This window comes from Dipodomys merriami, unplaced genomic scaffold (genome assembly GCF_024711535.1).
Source record: "Dipodomys merriami isolate MVZ:Mamm:240054 unplaced genomic scaffold, mDipMer1.0.p SCAF_13, whole genome shotgun sequence".
Taxonomy (NCBI): Eukaryota; Metazoa; Chordata; class Mammalia; order Rodentia; family Heteromyidae; genus Dipodomys; species Dipodomys merriami.
Window position 1 is genome coordinate 6,327,131 of NW_027202604.1, and position 17,457 is coordinate 6,344,587.

General features: G+C 42.1%; 2 protein-coding genes across 4 annotated transcripts in view; both read right to left on the reverse strand.

The window, feature by feature from the left end:
* Hacl1 (2-hydroxyacyl-CoA lyase 1) overlaps positions 1–17,457 on the reverse strand; it is a 216,384-nt gene that overhangs the window by 18,744 nt on the left and 180,183 nt on the right. The gene's annotated exons all lie outside the window — the stretch shown is intronic.
* The window catches only part of Mettl6 (methyltransferase 6, tRNA N3-cytidine), a 31,776-nt gene continuing 23,651 nt past the window's right edge, over positions 9,333–17,457 (reverse strand). Inside the window, exons 6-7 of one of the 3 annotated variants that reach the window (XM_070018639.1) lie at positions 16,976–17,117; positions 9,333–11,973 (exon numbers count right to left, since the gene is read on the reverse strand). In XM_070018639.1, the coding sequence (XP_069874740.1) occupies positions 11,819–11,973; positions 16,976–17,117 (297 nt within the window). In that variant the 3' untranslated portion in view covers positions 9,333–11,818. The remainder of the gene's footprint in view (positions 11,974–16,975; positions 17,118–17,457) is intronic. The other 2 variants (XM_070018640.1, XM_070018638.1) reach the window with 2 other exon arrangements.

Consider the following 17,457-nt stretch of genomic DNA (forward strand, 5'->3'; position numbering starts at 1 on the left):
AATACAGCAGAAACCCTGTTTTGCTGTGGAGTGTTTGTTTCCTTAGTGCAAACTGGTGGACATTCTCTCTTATGCTTGATTTCTTTCCTTCTTTCCTTCTTTCTTTCTTTCTTTCTTTCTTTCTTTCTTTCTTTCTTTCTTTCTTTCTTTCTTTTCTTCCTTCCTTCCTTCCTTTCTCTCTTTCTCTCTCTTTTTTCTTTCTTTCTTTCTTCCTTTCTTTTTTTCTTTCTTCCTTTCTTTTTTTCTTTCTTCCTTTCTTTTCTTTCTTTCTTCCTGCCTTCCTTTCTCTCTTTCCTCTCTCTCTCTCTCTCTCTCTCTCTCTCTCTCTCTCTCTCTCTCTCTCTCTCTCTCTCTCTCTCTCTCTCTTAGACAGGGGGAAGTAATGAAAGCATTTTGGGTACTAGTTCTGCAAAAATTCAGATAGCTATCTGCATTCACAAAATAGGTGTGACATTGATGTTAAGTGTTAGGTTTTACTTTTTGGTCATATGTTGTCCTTGTGAATCTAAAAGGGGTCTGGAGATGATATTGACATTTAAGTCAATATCAGAGTTGTCCCTGGTAACTTGTTCCCTCTTATGTGGATGGATGAGCCTCATCCAATCCACTGAAGGCCCAAGTAGAACCAGAGGGCTGGCCCTCCCCCAAGAAATAGAGACTTCTTACCTGAGGGCTTTCATGCTGAAATATGACTGTGTTCATTTTCTTGTTAATAGGCTCTGACTGAGATATTAGTTCTTTTCAGTCTTGGACCTGCTGTTTTCTAACTGGAACTACCCATGAGTTCTCATTGGTCTAGAGCTTTACAACAAATCCTGAAGATTTGGGGAGTTGTCAGACTGCCATTGTGTTTTCCACTTCTTTATAATAACTCTACACACACACACACACACACACACACACACACACACACACACACACACACACACACTCTGAACCAGTAGGTAATCAGAATTTCTGATATACTTTAGGGTAGAAGAAAAGTGTTCCCGTGTGGGTACCCATGATGATAACCTTTGTTTATCTTTAACTTTTAACATACAAACTACTCTCTTTTGTATTTCAGAAGACATTGTTTACTCCTCAGCAACATGCTCACCACCACATGGAGAGTTGCTTTGGCTATGGCTGGTGGGACAGTGCCTCAGATATCCTCACAAAGACCAGCCCTGAGGCCTGTTCTACCCTCTTCTAATCCGCAGCTGGAATAAGTTCTTATTTCTTACAGTTGTTCCTTGCTCATAAAAACCTAGCAAGTTGGCTTTCTTCCTTGCCCTGTCTTAGTTCCTGGTTTTCCTCCTGGAAAACCTTTAGTAACTTCTAAAGCAAAGAAAATGTATGCAATCAAATTCTTGTCTTAAGCTTATGTGCTTCCGAGGAGCCCAGCTTAAGATACTCACTATCTCAATTTTGAAGGAAGATGATACAGGTCATCTGGATTATGAAGCTCAGAATCAGGCTCATTAAAATTATTATGCAGCAGTAATTCTTCACTGGATGCCTGCTATATTCCTTAATTATGAAGCTAATAATACATATTTAAAATAACTTGAACATTTCATTTTGTATTATAGCAAAAGGTGCATTTGGCAGTCAAAATACTTATGTACCACCTTTTTCCCTCATGTGACTAATTGCAGGTATCTTCGTGTGAAAAATAAATATACTAGTAACTCTCAGCTGTGACTTATTAGGTTTAATATGTTCAACGTGAAGCATAACTGGGCTCAGTGGCTCCTGTGTATAATTCTAGCTGTTCAGGAGGCTGAGTTATGGGGTCATAGTTCAAAGCCAGCTCAAGTTGACAAATCCTGAAGAAATTTTTATCTACACTTCACTAGCAAAATGCCAGAACTGAAGGCATGGCTTAAGTTGTAGAGAAACAGACCTGATCCCCGAATTGGGGCAAAAATACAAAGCCTTGAGTTCAAGCCCCAGTACTGGCACACACATACAAAAAAAGCATATTTTGAAAAGATATTTGAATGATGAACTATATTCAATTTAGTGGCAATAAGACCTTGTTTGTGAACTGAACATCAGATTTCTTTTAATTAAGGCAGTTGACTTTTAAACTTTCATGAATTTGAAATGAAAAACCAAATTGTAACCATGTATTTTAATATTTATAAATCATGCATTATTGGTAAGTCATTCTAGGATATAAATGACTTTATCTCTGTTCAAAAGAGGCCTTTACTCCAAAAAATGTGTTGCAGAAAAGATAGCATCTTCAACAAATGGTATTGAATATACACATAGTTATACACATAGGGAGGACTAAAATTGGATTTCTATCTTTTGCCCTGTACTAAAATCAATTCAAAATAGATCAAAGACCTTTAATGGGAGGTATGAAACTTTACACCACTCAAGGAAAACATGGAGGAAGCAGTTCAAGATGCAAGTACAGGAAACGACTTTCTGAATAGGACTCAAATAGCTCAGAAAATAAAAGCAAGAAATGATAAATGGGATTGCACTGAATTAAAAAATTTCTGCATACATTACAAATAGATACCCAAGGAATGGGAGGAAATCTTTCCAGCTATTCATTTGACTGGGAATTAAGAATTAAAGAATATATAAAGAACTAAAAAAAAATTAAACCCTAAAGAACTCATGATCCAATTTATAAATGGGCATAAGAATTCAACAAAGGAACAAGGGCCAATGAACAAAGCAAAAGATGTTCAACAATCTTAGCCATAAAGGAAAGGCAAATCCAAATCTCAAGATTCAGTCTTACCACAGTGAGAAGGGCTGTCATTAAAGCAACAGTAAATCTTGGAGAGGATTGAAGACAGAGGGATGGAAATGTAAGTTGGTGCAGTGCTGTAAGTCACTGTAAAATGTCAATTAGTGCACCATGGGAAATCAGTGTGAAGGTTCCTCAAAAAATGATCTAGCTGGGCACACTCCTGGGCACACACATCCACAGAAATGTAACTGGCTGCCAGAACATAATACCAAGAACTGGGGGGGAGGAGGGGAGCCCTTAAACAATAAATTTACTTTCTTACCGTATGGAGGCTAGAAGTCCAGGATCAAGGTCTAGAAGGACTGAGTTTCTGGTGAGAGCTTCCTTCCTGGTTTTGATAGCTGCCATCTCCTGTGTCCTCCCAGGATCCTTTAGTTATGGGAAGCTGAGTACCATACAGTTCACCATGTTACCAAAAACCTAGGAGACAGAAGTTGGTGAAAGGTTTATTTATTTCAGGCTGGCCCCAAAGAAGATGATGGAGTCAAATTTTCATCTTCAGGACTCAGGAACTGGGAAGGGCTTTAGCAGGACACAGGGGTAACAGGAGGGCAATGGATAGAAATCCCAGGCTGGGCAGGATCTTTCTCTTCAGAGTTCATCTGGATCTCAGCTCTCAGCCTAGTCCCTGCATTTTCACCTTAGCAAAATCAATTCATACGACCATGAGGAGAGGAAGGATACAACAGAGGATAGCATGTGGAAAAGGATTGATTATTAAAAGATAGGGAAAGACTGAGAGGGAAAGCAAAAACTAAAGTCCCCAATTCTTCCCCTACAAATAACCAGCTGAGCAAGTTTTTTGTGCTGAATATTATTCTATACTTTCACATTTACAGTGTAAACATAGTTCTGCCTGCACGGATGTTTCGCCACTGTCAATCATTTCCCTGGAATGTCTCTGTTCTGGATGCTTCCTACTGAGTGAAGGTGGAGCTGGGGGCTACTAGAATGGAAGGTCTTGACATGATGGGCTATGTCAGGCCCTGACAGGATCTGAAGAAAGGGCCAGAGTGTCTTCCCCTGGCTGGGACTGTGAAGACATCAAAAACACTGAAACCTAAGGAAGGGATTCTCTTCAACAATACGGATGAGAGAGGGAGGGGCAAGAGGCAAAAGGGAATTTCAAATGAACCCCTGTCATACTTTGCTAGAGTGTGAGGGGGAGAGATGGAGGGAGAGTTCTAGTCTCTTCCTCTTATAAAAACACTAATTCTAGCAGATCAAGTTCCCACCCTCGTGACTCATTTAACCCTAATTATGTGTTTAAAAGCCTTATCTGAAAATACATCGGGGGAGGGGGAGTAAGGGCTTCATCAAGTGAATTTGGGGTGGAGACACAAATATCACATTTAGTTCATAACCCCCAATTACTACAATTATTTCTCTTGTTTTTAAGTTGCTGCTGACTCTAGAAGACTGTGTTAAAATGTTCTTGATGCAGCAATTCCAGAAAGCTTCCAAGATGGACTACACTTAACAACTATATGATTCATATATGTACTGTTTTATGTGTGGAGAAACTGAGAGGCTTGTGGCTTATCCTGTGTTCTACAATTCAGACTTGCAAAGTGCGCTATTCTTTTAATTTCAGTTTATTTTTCAGGTAGGATCTTATGCTGTTGTCTGAGCTGGCTTCTCTAGCTCAGCCTCCCATGTTGCTGGGACTACAGCACTGGTACCATCACACCCAGCTCAGCCCACAACTATTGAGTTCTGTGAACTCTGAAGAAGCCACATCTACACTGAAGATCCTGCAGTCTGTTTTACTAGATCATGTTTGTGAAGAGATGAAATGTTGCAGATCAGGAGCCAAAGTCACCGTAGGCTATCTTTAGACCTTTGCATAGCCTTTTACTACCAACTTCTGTATCAGACATAACATCTTTATGGCTAACTGAAAAACTCTTAGAACATACCACTTAGCTAGATGGACTTCTAATAATGCTAAAGCTAAGAATGCTGTAGGATAACATCTCTGTTTAACTCAGCACTGCCAAAACAAAAGAAAGCATATTCACTTCCTACCCAACCCTCCCCCCTCCAAAAGAAAATCTGCTGACTTCTCCAGTGTATCTGGCAAATACATTGGTTTATAATACTCTTTTCTTCTGTGACTACCAAAGTTTGTGTAACCTCTTCCATTGTGGAACATGTCCTTCAGGTAACTTGAATCCCTGTCACTCGTATTGGACTTAGAATGATTGCCTTACTTCCTTTAAAGCAGTGGCGGTTCCAGTATGTGCCAAGCATACATGAGTACTGGGGACATCGCTATTGGCATCAGGTAGGTGATCCTAGTGCATTGTGACAGAGGCATGCTCAATGTCTGGGGCTCTAGGCCAGACTGTGGGTAGAATGCACTGCAGATGCAATGTCAGGGGGCTTCCTAGAGAGGGTGACAGCAGAACCCAGTCCTCAAATGGGAGATGAAATTCAGTAGCTGAGGACATTTGATTCACCAGGAGGCCTCCCAGGGGCCCATTGCCTAGACTTACACAGGAAGGAAACTTAGAACTCATGTAAAACTTTTCTACTCTAGGTATGATAGGCCTGGGTGCTGTCCTTCAGCTAAAGGCTAGCACTCTACCACTTGAGCCACAGTGCCACTTCCAGCTTTTTCTGCTTATGTGGTGCTGAGGAATTGAACCCAGGGCCTCATGCATGTAAGGCAAGCACTCTAACACCGAGCCACCTTCCCAGCCCCATATATGTTCTTTAGGGAAGAAATAATTCCTGTGTTTCTAAAATGATCAATATTGCTGTAAAAAGAACTATTTTTGTTTTTTGTTTTTGGCAGAACTAGCATTTGAAGTCTAGACCTCACACATGCTTAGGCAGCTTACAAGATTGGCTAGCATTCTACCACCACAGCCATTCTTCTATGGATCAACACTGTCCAGTTGACCCTTGGCCTTTCCAGTACATTATGCTGCCACCCTTTGTACCCAACAAGTCCTTTCGCAGGGCCCAGAGGGCTCTCACTTGCCAAAGGAGAACCTGTGTGCACTCTTCTGCCTCCTGCTTGTGATGGACAGCTCTGCCTGCCATATGGCCTCTTCATTTTCCTGGGACTCATAACTTCTCCCTGACCTGGCTGACAGAGGGGTGATGCTATCTGAAAGATGTCACGTGTACCCAAAGCCTGCGCCCAGTGACAACCCAGGCTCTGCTTATGCTCCTAGCATCCCTATTAATTGTACATGTGGATGTATGCATTTTTGTTGTTTTTCTGGGTTTATTTCTTTGTGTGATAGACATGTGGCTGGGTCAAAGAATATCAAACCTTCAATTTTAGGATATGCTGAGCCTCTTACATCCCTAGACAATTTACAGAAGCAAATGCTAAGATTTCCTGAAGTAAAGGGTCTTCAACACAGGCCTGTGCTGGATACAAGTAATATCTTGTATCTGACACATTCAGATACAACTCCTAGGGTCAAAGAATGGCATAGGCCTGTGAACAGTTTACATATTGGAATTATCAGGAGTGGCTGAAAATCACTGCCTTCAGAGCTGCTGGGAGAAACAGGTGGTCTTATGTTTGGGCCATTGGTGGAGGCCTTCTCCTTATAGTCACAGAACCAGCATCCAAGGGCCCAGCTCCATCTCCGTACTCCTCCTCGGCTACAGAATTTCCTTCCAGATGTTGTAGATTCTTCTCATCTATTTCCAGTAGAACCTTATTCTGTGTGGAAATTAAAAATCCAATGTTTATTGTGGATTTCCCATTCTCTAAACAAAAGCAAATTAAAGGAAGAGTGGTGAGGTGAGGGAACATGACCAGAGGGAAGTCAAGGTACATTGAATGCATATATGAACATGTCAAAATGAAACCACTCGTACAACAAATTAATGCTAAAAACAACAACAACATGTAGTGCAATGATGAAGAAAGCTTTGTATATTTTGGCACTACTAATCTAGAGACATCTGGGAGGGGAACAAATCCCTGTGGTATCTAAGCAGCAGGCTTGCTATATACATACAATTGTGTGTTGTGCCTACTAAGACCAGGGACTGAAGTTTAACTATGGCTGTTTGTTGAGCTGTACACAGACAGCTAAGGCCCAGTTAACAGAAAAGTGCCTTCTACCACAGGTGTCACATCAAGTACAAAGGGATGCATTTGCCCAGGCAGACTCTACTACTTTTTAAAGAAAGATTTCATCATCTAATGGCACACTACTAGACTATGTACTGGAGAAGAATCTAACAAGAGATGAATCCATTCTCAAGGCTATCCAAGGAAAAACATGGGTGATGGGAGGCCAAGTTCAGCCTATGCTGCATTGAGGGGTTACTGCCATGAAGGAAAGCCAGATACTCCTGGTAATTCTAAATGGTTGGAGGTCCTTCAATGTGAGCAGCTGGTGTTGCTTTTGTCTCGTTTGGTGCTGTCCTCACACAGATCATGTTGGAGGAGGAGGAGGTCCTCAAAGGTCCTGGCTGACTTGGAAAGTTGCTTTTTAGTGTGTGTGGGGAGGGTGGCGGGGGGAAACGGTCATTAAGCAACACATACTGGTTTGGAACTCATGTTCCTCTTTTTTTTTTTTTGGGTCCGGTCATGGGGCCTGAACTCTGGGCCTGGGAGCTGTCCCTCAGCTCTTCAGCTCAAGGCTAGTGCTCTACCACTTGAGCCACAGCGCCACTTCCGGCTTTTTTCTTTTTGCTTATGTGGTGCTGAGGAATCGAACCCAGGGCCTCAGGCATGCAAGGCAAGCGCTCTACCACTGAGCCACCTTCCCAGCCCCTCATGTTCCTCTTAACTCAGCTTCCCAAGTGCTGGGACTAGCTGCAGGCCTGCACCACCGTGCTCAGAACTGCTATTCTGTCCCATATTCTGTTCACTTTTCTAACTGTCCTCTGCATAAAAATGTTGCTCAAATTTAGTTGAAAGCAAACTGCATTTAGGACACAAAGCCTACTTAACATGTCCACAGTGAAGTAAAAATTTGATATGATGAGCTAACAATGACCTAGGAAACACATTTTTAACAAGCATTTTCCTTCCACTGTCATATAATAAAAATGGACCCTGGAATTGCAACTAAGATGGCAGTGGAAAGCAGTAGGAACATTTAGATTACAGCACCACCTGGTGATGGCATGTCCACATCCCAGCTCTTTGCAAGGACTGGAAGACTTAAGTATGCAATGTGCTGGCTGGTGGCTCACACCTATAATCCTATTCAGGAGGCTGAGATCTGAGGATTGAGGTTAAAAGCCAGCCTAGGCCAAGAGCATATGAGATTATATCCAATTAGCCAGAAAAGGCCCGTAGTGAATGTGTGGCTCAAGTGGTAGAGCACCAGACTTGAGTGAAAAAGCTAAGGGAAAGCAACTAGTCACTGAGTTTCAAGCCCCAGTACAGGCACAAAATAAATAAATAAAAAAATTTAAAAAAGCTAAGGAACAATTTCCAGTCTCTAAGTTCAAGCCCCATTACCTACACTTAAAAAAAAATGCTGGACACCGGTGGCTCACACCTGTAATCTGAGCTACTTAGGGAGCTGAGATCTGAGGATCACGGTTCAAAGCCAGCCCAGGCAGGAAAGTCCGTGAGACTCTTATCTCCAATGAACTACCAGAAAACTGAAAGTGGCGCTGTGGCTCAAGTGGTAGAGCATTAGCCTTGAGCTGAAGAGCTGAGGGACAGTGCCAGGCCCAGAGTTCAAGGCCCAGGATTAACAAAAAATAAATAAATAAATAAATAAAGTGACTGAACTTTCTTGAATAAAGAGGAGTAGGCCTGTGAACTGTTTTTTTTTAATTATTTAGACATAATTATAAAAGGCTCTTCTACAGGAAACTAGAAAACAATAGACATTAGTTGCGCTTTGAAGTGACCTCACCTAACTCACTGCCACAGGGCAGTCCTGTGCTGTGAGCACTAGGATCTTGTGACTGTGAAGACTGAGGTTCAGAGAGGTTGGTAACTTGTAATGGGAAAATCTTGCTCTCCAACCTGGATGGTCATACTCCAAATCCTATAATATACTATTTAGTGTTAGATCAAAACTATAAATTTTATACATGTTCAGGCCTATACAACTGAAACCATTTTCTATAGCAGTTGTCCAGGGCTCACTACCTGTAGAGACAAGGTATTAATGGTTGCCTCTTCACCGTCTGCATTATCCCACAGATGCCATTCCAATTGAATTTTGCTACTAATCATGGCTTTGCTTCCCTGGCCCCTAGATGCCCAAATTGTGGACAGCTTCTTCCATCGTTGTGATTTCAGGTGCACAAATGTGCATACTAGGGTGTCCAGGAGGACAGGCACGGGAAACAGGTAGTGGGACTAAAGCCAAGGATTTTTTCCAAAACAAGGTCTTGTCATGTAGCCCAGGCTACATGTAATACCTCACACAACATTATAAAGAAGTTTCTTAAACCAACCCATTGGCTCAAGACTAAAACCTTTGCAGATTAGGCTACCACCTTCTTTAAACAAGTATATTTTACAACCAACCCAGTGGGGATCACTGAGAGGTTATTCTGTGTCAGAGATGGGCATGCCATTAAGCTAGCTTCAAATAATAATCAAATGACAACTTTGGTACCATGGCTTTATTGGGTAAGAATTTGAGTCCATCACTGCTCTTTTAAGTGGAGACAACTACAAGTTGTGTTCAGATGAACAGCTGGCCCAGTTCACAGGTGTCCCTTCAGCTAAGTCCTAGAAAGGTAGGGGCCTTTTCTTATAGCCATGGGGTCATCAGCCTGCTCTGCCTTCTGTCAGTCCCTCCTGTTTTTTGGGTCAGCCCTGCTCCAGCAACTTCCAACTGCTGCACAACTCAAAACCTCTACTTCCCTGGGTTCCTCCACACCAAACCCTTAACCGAGAATACTGTTGTGAGGTGTCCAGAAAAACCGCCAGTTTGTCAGTCTTGGAGAGTCCCATCTCCCTTCATTCCTCTCCACTACACCAAGTATCTGCCTAGTCCCCTGGAGTTCTATCGTCAAGTGAAATAACCAGAAACTTGCATTCATTATTGGTGACGTTGTTGACACTGCTCTATGTGAGCAGTGAGAGATTTTACAGGCCTCAGGGCAGCAGTTTCTAGCTGATTTTGAATGCAGGGGCCTCCTGTGGTACCAGCAAATGTGCTACTTAATCCTGGCCTCAATTTTTCTTTTACTCCAATTTCCTCACCTAAAAAAAAAGAATCTTATAATTGATCTTTTTTGTGAGTTGCTTTCAATCTCCTTTGGGGAGAACTTACAAATAAAATAAAAAGGAAAACTAAGCGTGAGAAATCAGAAGTGGTTACCCTTGGGGAGGGAGCAGTGACTGGAAGGGGACATAGGGTGAAGGGGGTCCTGGAGTATGAGTTATCTGTTTCTTTAGCTGGCTGCTTGTGGTATCAGAGCTTAGCACATTAATAAAAAACAAGTAAAACTCCAGTAAGGACTGGAGGAAATCACACACACACACACACACAAACACACCCATCAAAGGTTACTATGGGACACACATTTTATGTAGGTGTTTGGATAAGGACTCCAACATGAGGTTCAAATGAAAGGCAGTACAAGGCCAATTTCTTATTTGATGGGTAAAGACAGGGTTTCACTATGTAGCCCAGGATGGTCTCAATGTTACAGTCCTACTTTCTCTGCTTCCAGGTGTTGAGATTACAGGCGCCATCATGCTCAACCTCAATGGCTTCTGATACTACTGTCCCCCACTTCCTACTTCATCTTCACCACACAGCCACTAAATCTGAGACAGTGGTTAGACCTAGAGGAGAAAGCACTTTGTGGAAGACGTGTTGGACTAGAGCCTAAAGGAAGTATTCCTGAGCTGGATGTGAGGAGCTGGGGCCTTCCTGGCTTACCCCTAAAGAAACTGCTCTAAGGCAGGGCTAAGCTACCCCTTGAGACCTGTGAGCCTCTCCTGAGACCCACTCTTTACAAACAAGTACACAAGGTAAACTTCTATTCCTTATCAGTTTTGCTTTCCTTAATTGTTGTTATCTGGTCTTGAAGGGGTAAAATTCCACAAAACAGACAGCAAGAGTGGGAGTTCTCCTTGCCCCTCCCCTTAACCTCCCAAGTGGTGGTGGATAGATGGCATAGTGAGGTCACCCAGCAACCACCTTCCATCCAGGACCAGTAGACTTACTCTTACAGAACGTACTCTTACAGACTTACAGAACCACAGTGACCTTTATCCAGCCCTTCCTGCTGGAACTCTCCTCTCCAGATGTGGCTGGTTGGAAGGCCCTAGTTTGTTCAAATGCTGTCCTCACTAACAGGGTTCTGCAGCAAGGTAAAGGCAAAACCAGTTTTTGTATGCAGACCAAAAGACTGCTGGTTCTGATTCTTATGCAGAAGGATCCTATGGCAGTGCAGTGCTTGGGAGTAAGGTCAGCAGATCAGTACAGGTGTTTCTCCATATTCCATGCCGTTCTCACCATCCCCTCAGCCACCACCTTCCCATTCTCCAGCAGGAAGCTGGAATAGTCCATTCTTCACAGCTGCACTGGACAGGTGCAGGTACAAGGGTACAAGGACAGGGATGGCTTTGCTGTCCTTCCTCAGAGTGACTGGCCAATTACCAGGGTGCCAGGAATCAGGCAGAACTCTGGCGGCCTCCAGAGTAGGGAAGCAACAGCATTTATGGAGCAGTGGTCTTGAAGAGGCACTGAATTAAAGGGAGAAAGATGGGCAAATGCGAGACTGGAAGAATACAGAACAACCCTTCAGGTTAAAAAGACACGTGGCTGTTAGTCTAGGGTGGTGGCCTCATGTCTCTGCAGGCACTTGAGTGATGACAAGGATCTGTGAGAGCTCTGGGGCTCTGGTGCTTCTTCCTGTGGCCTTTTGCAGTTGGATAGGATAGCTATGCCACAGTGCCATGGGCTCTACTTTTATGCCTTGCAGTTTTACTTGCCTTTCTATAGTGCACACACTTGTTCCTTTGTCACACAAAACTTATACATGTTTATTTTTTAAAAAATCAAAATATACAAATATACCAACTACAAAGTGATTTGAAAGTCTTCCAGGGGAGGCACGGCTGCCAGCTGGTGTTCTGGGCACAGGTCACAGGGTTCGTTCTTTTAGAGGCTTCCGGAATTTGCTCTGAAGGAAAACTCTTGGCACACACAGGCCTTCTTTCTTATTCACTGTCTCTCGAAACACATACTCGTTCACCATTTCCTCATAGCCTGCGTCCACAAAGAGCTGAGCCAGGAACTCTACAAAGTAACAGGTCCATAGCAGTCAGTCTTGGTAAACATCACATCTGCTTTGCAGTAAGGAGAGAAAAACTCAGAATAGCTGCTGTTTTTATTTCACATTACTTTACTTTTTCTTTGGGAAAACTTCTTAAGGTTTTTGGAGAAGAAAAAAAATTTTAGCCTTTTTCTCTTACTGTCTCCTTGCTTTCTTTCTATAGCATTTTGTTATATGTAGCCCAAGCTGGCTTCAAACTTGAAATCCTATTTCAGTCTCCTAAGTGCTGGGATTACAGGTCTGTACCACCCTGCTTGGCTTCCAATAGGAGAGGGGTGGGGAACCTTCAGCCTGTAGAAGGCCTATGAAAACACTGGTATATGATGGGACAGACACATATGCTTCTGGTCAGCTACCTGTATTGGTAATTTTGTATGGCCCACAATGATGTTATAATATCCAAATGGTCCTTGGGGGGTAAAAAAAAGGTTCCCTACCTCTAATTAACGTACTCAACTTTTCATGGTCTCCCAACCAAAGAGAAATCTCTAATTGAACATCTAAATTAGTAATGGGTGCAGGACAACTTGGAAGTGTTCCCACCGTGTCCTACTAATGAGTTTCCAAATGGAAGTCAAAGTAAAAAGCAACAAAACACCAAACTGGCTACAAGCAAACAAGGCCTGATATGTTGAATTGTTTCCAGGGAGCACTTATTAACAGGAAGGAGGAGAATCTGTGACCAGTGGAAAAAAGTTATGTCACTGTCACGAGGAAGGACACCCCCCCCCACCAACCACCTGCCTCCCAGGTAATGGGCGTGCCCAGACCCCTGGAGGCAGGGGCAGGCACTTGGCTGATAGGTTACTGAATTTGTCAGTCCAGTGCCTGGGACTGGGAATTTCCTGAGGATCTGCCCCCTGTGTCGACCTATTTAGGCCTGGACCAGCCTAGGACTCCATGCCACGTGTCTCCGTGATCATGTCCTGTGTCCTGGCTCATCTCCAGTCATCATGGTGTCCCAATTCAGCAGAGCTGAATTGGCTTGTTGGTATTGTTCATGTTTCCTAGCTGTGTTATGTGTATTGGCGTGTTGCAGGCCTTTGTAACAACTGGCGGCCTGCAGCCTGTTAACTGTATAATAAAGGTTCCAATATTCTATATTTTAAAATGTGGCTTCTGAGATTATTCACCTTACAACAATATAAACCAACTAAACAAACCAATAACATACAATGAAACAGAGTAAGTAATCATAAATCTTCCAACAAGGAAAAGCTCAGGCCCAGAGGGCTTCACCGCTGAATTCTTTTAAAAATGAACTAATACCAATACTCCTCAAACTTTCCCCTGAAATAGAAGCAGAGGAAGCAATCCCAAACTCATTCTATGAAGCCAATATCACACTCATCCTCAAACCAGGTAAGGATATAACAGAAAAAGAGAATTTTACAGACTAATTTCTCTGATGAGCACAGATGAAAAGCTCCTCCATAAAATATTAGCCAACAGAATCCAGAAACAAATTTTTAAAAATCATACATTATGACCATGTAAGCTTTATCCACAGGTGCAAAGCTGGTTTAACACACACAAATCAGTAAATGTAATTCACCACATCAACAGAGCCAAGGTCAAGAACCACATGATCATCTCAATAGATGCAGAACAAGCCTTTGACAAAATACAAAATCCATTCATGTTAAAAGCTTTGGAGAAACTAGGAACAGAGGAACATTCCTTAAAGCATAAACATTCCTTAAAGCATAAAGACTATATAATGACAGACCACCAGCCAATCACACTAATGGGGAAAAATGAAAATCATTTCCCCTAAAATCAGAACAAGGCAAGGATGCCCATTCTCTCCACTCCTCTTCAATATAGTTCTGGAATTCTTAGCCAGAGCAATAAAACAAGAAAAGGATGTTAAAGGGATCCCACCACATAGAGAAAGAAGAAATTAACTATCCCTATTTGCAGATGACATGACCTTATATCTGAAGGACCCAAAAAATTCCATACCCAAACTCCTAGAGCTAATCGACCACTTTGGCAAAGTAGCAGGATACAAAATTAATCCACAAAAATCAGTAGCCTTTCTGTATGCCAACAATGTACAAGCAGAAAGAGAAATCATAAAAACAACTCCATTTGCAATAGCCTCAAAAAAAAGTATCTAGGAATTAACCTAACCTAAAAGATCTATATAGTGAAAACTATAAAAATTTAAAGACAGGGCTGGGAAGATGGCTCAGTGGTAGAGTGCTTGCCTTGCATGCATGAGGCCCTGGGTTCGATTCCTCAGCACCACATAAGCAAAAAAGAAAAAAGCCAGAAGTGGTCTGTGGCTCAGGTGGTAGAGCACTAGCCTTGAGCTGAAAAGCTGAGAGACAGCGTCCAGGCCCAGAGTTCAGGCTCCATGACCAGACCTCCCCCCCCCCCCAAAAAAAAAAAATTTTTTTAAGACAGATATCAAAGAGGGCACCAGGAAGCCGGGCGCTGGTGGCTCACGCCTGTAATCCTAGCTACTCAGGAGGCTGAGATCTGAGGATCGCGGTTCAAAGCCAGCCCGGGCAGGAGAGACGGTGAGACTCCTATCTCCAATAAACCACCAGAAAACCGGAAGTGGCGCTGTGGCTCAAGTGGTAGAGTGCTCGCCTTGAGCTGAAGAGCTGAGGGACAGCACCCAAGCCCAGAGTTCAAGCCCCACGACCGACAAAAAAAAAAAAAAAAAAAAAAAAAAAAAAAAAAAAAAAGAGGGCACCAGGAAATGGAAAGACCTTCCATATTCATGGATAGGTAAAATCAGTATTGTGAAAATGGCCATACTGCCAAAAATGATACACATATTCAATGCAATCCCCATCAAAATCCCAATGATGTTCTTTACTGATAAAGAAAACAATCTAAAAATTCATATGGAACAACAAAAGACCTAGAATAGCCAAAGCAATTCTAGGCAAAAGAAACAATGCAGGCAGTATCACAATACCAGATTTCAAACTCTACTACAGAACCATAACAACAAAAACAGCTTGATATTGGTACAAAAAAAGACCCGAAGGTCAATGGAACAGATTAGAAGACCCAGAAATAAAACCACATACTTAGTCATTTGATATTAGACAAAGGAGCCAAAGACATACAGTGGAAAAAAACATAGCCTCTTTAACTATTGGTGTTGGGAAAATTGGGCAGCCACATGCAGAAAACTGAAAATGGATCTACGCTTGTCTCCATGCACTAACGTAACCCAAAGTGGATTAAAGACCTCAACATCAGTCCTGAAACTCAAAACTACTGCAAGAGAGTAGGAGAGACATTTGAACTTACCGGCAGGAACTTCCTGGATAGAGTCCCAGGGGCACAACAGATAAGAGACTCAACAAGTGGGACTACATTAAAACTAAAGTTTCTGTACAGCTAAGGACATAACTACTGAACTAGAAAGACTAGAAAGATCTTTCCCAGCAATACATCAGACAAATGCCTAATATCTAATATATGCAGAGAGCTCAAGAAATGAACCCCTCCCAAACCTAATAAACCAACCACTAAATGGGCAAGGGAGCTAAGGAGAGACTTTCCAGAAGAAGAGGTAAGAATGACTAAGAAATGAATGAGAAAATGTTCATCATCACTGACCATAAAGGAAATGCAAATTAAAAACAACCTGAGATACCATCTTAACCCAGTTAGATTGGCCAATATTTTGAATTCCGACACCAACTAATGCTGGAGGGATGTGGAAAAAATGGAACCCTACTGCACCGCTGGTGGGAATGTAAACTAATACAACCATTGTGGAGAAAGCTGTCTGGAGGTTCCTCAAAAAACTAAACATAAACCTTTCTATGACCCAGCCAAACCACTCCTAGGAATCTACCCTGAGCACAATGAATCAGGATATGACAAGGACACCTACATGTCCATATAAATTGCCGCACTATTGACAATAGCCAAAGCATGGAAACAACTCAGATGCCCCACAGTAGATGAAAGGATTCAAAAAATGTGGTACCTATATACAATGGAATTTTACACAGCCATTAGGAAGGCTAAAATAATGGCATTCGCAGAGGCAATGGATGAAACTAGAATAAATTAAGTAAGCCAAGATCAGAGACAAGTGGCACATGTTCTCCCTAATATGTGGAAGTTAAATTTAAAACACAATGGGACATGGCAAATTACACATGATTTTAGACAGTGAGACCAAAAGATGAGTCTTAGGAAAAAACCCCAAGCTGTTATACTCAAGCACCTCTTCATATGTATATAAAATATACATACTGAAATGAACTCCAAAGATGTGGAACAAAGGACGTTTTTTCTTAAGCTGCTTTTTCATTTTCTGATGGCTTTGTATTCTTTACTTCATATGTGGTGTATTTATGTGCACATCTGAGGAAAAGTGGAGGGAGGGCACAGAAGCAGTGGAAAATAGGTGAAAAAGGAGCTCACTGGCTGCACTGGACACTGATGAAAGTGAACTATGCAGAGATGGGAGGAAGGGAATAGGAGAGATGAGGGAACAGATGATACTATGCTAAAGGAAAGAAATATACTTATTACCTGATGTATGTAAAGGTAATCCCATAATACAACAAAGTAATAAAAAAATTTTAAAAAACCACCTGATTGAAATAGGACCAGCATTTTCTTACCCAAAATGACTTTAACTGTCCCTTTATAGCAGATGTGTATGTCTGAAAACTTATACAATCACTTTTATTGAAGATGGTTCACATCTTTGGGACCTGGGGAAGTAATGCCAGGTACTGTTCATCTCTGCTTTATTTCTGAGTGAGCAGAGAGAATTCCTGACATCCTTCCTTCTTTTTCCAGCACAATTCTTGAGGGCAACATGTAGCCCATCTGAGCCCGTCTATTATCTCCAGGGCTCAATCTCAGCACTGCCACCAGCAGTGTGTGAGTGCCCCCTACCCTACAGTGCTAACTTAATCAAGTAAACATAACCAAGGAACAAAGCATTTCAAGGAGAGAGTCCATTCATCTTACCATCAGTAAAAAAATAAGATCTGGTTCCATCTTGTCGAACATAAAAGTTTTCTCCTAGTTTGCTGCCAGCTTTAAACCTAAGCATGGCATGATCATATAGCCCATAGTCTCGGAACAAGACACTTTTGCCTGGTTTCAGTACCTGTGAAACAAAAGCAGTCTGCATGGTACTCTGCGGAACTCAAGTCAAACCACAGACAACCCAATTAAGTTAGGAATTACAATCATTTAGCTGAGTGGGAATTACAAAAGGGGGCATAATGGGATATCCATAATATGAATGCTCTCTAAGAAAATGTCACCTTGGTGTTCTACTTCCTTGAACTGCTCATCCTTATTCTGGGTCTCACTTTGCTCTCACTGTATCACTGAAATCATGTATACCTTTCCCACCATGCAAGGAACTGGTACAGCTGAGTATATGACAGCTTGCCAGACATTTCACTGGATCCTCTTCCACACTCTAATAACAATAGTAACGG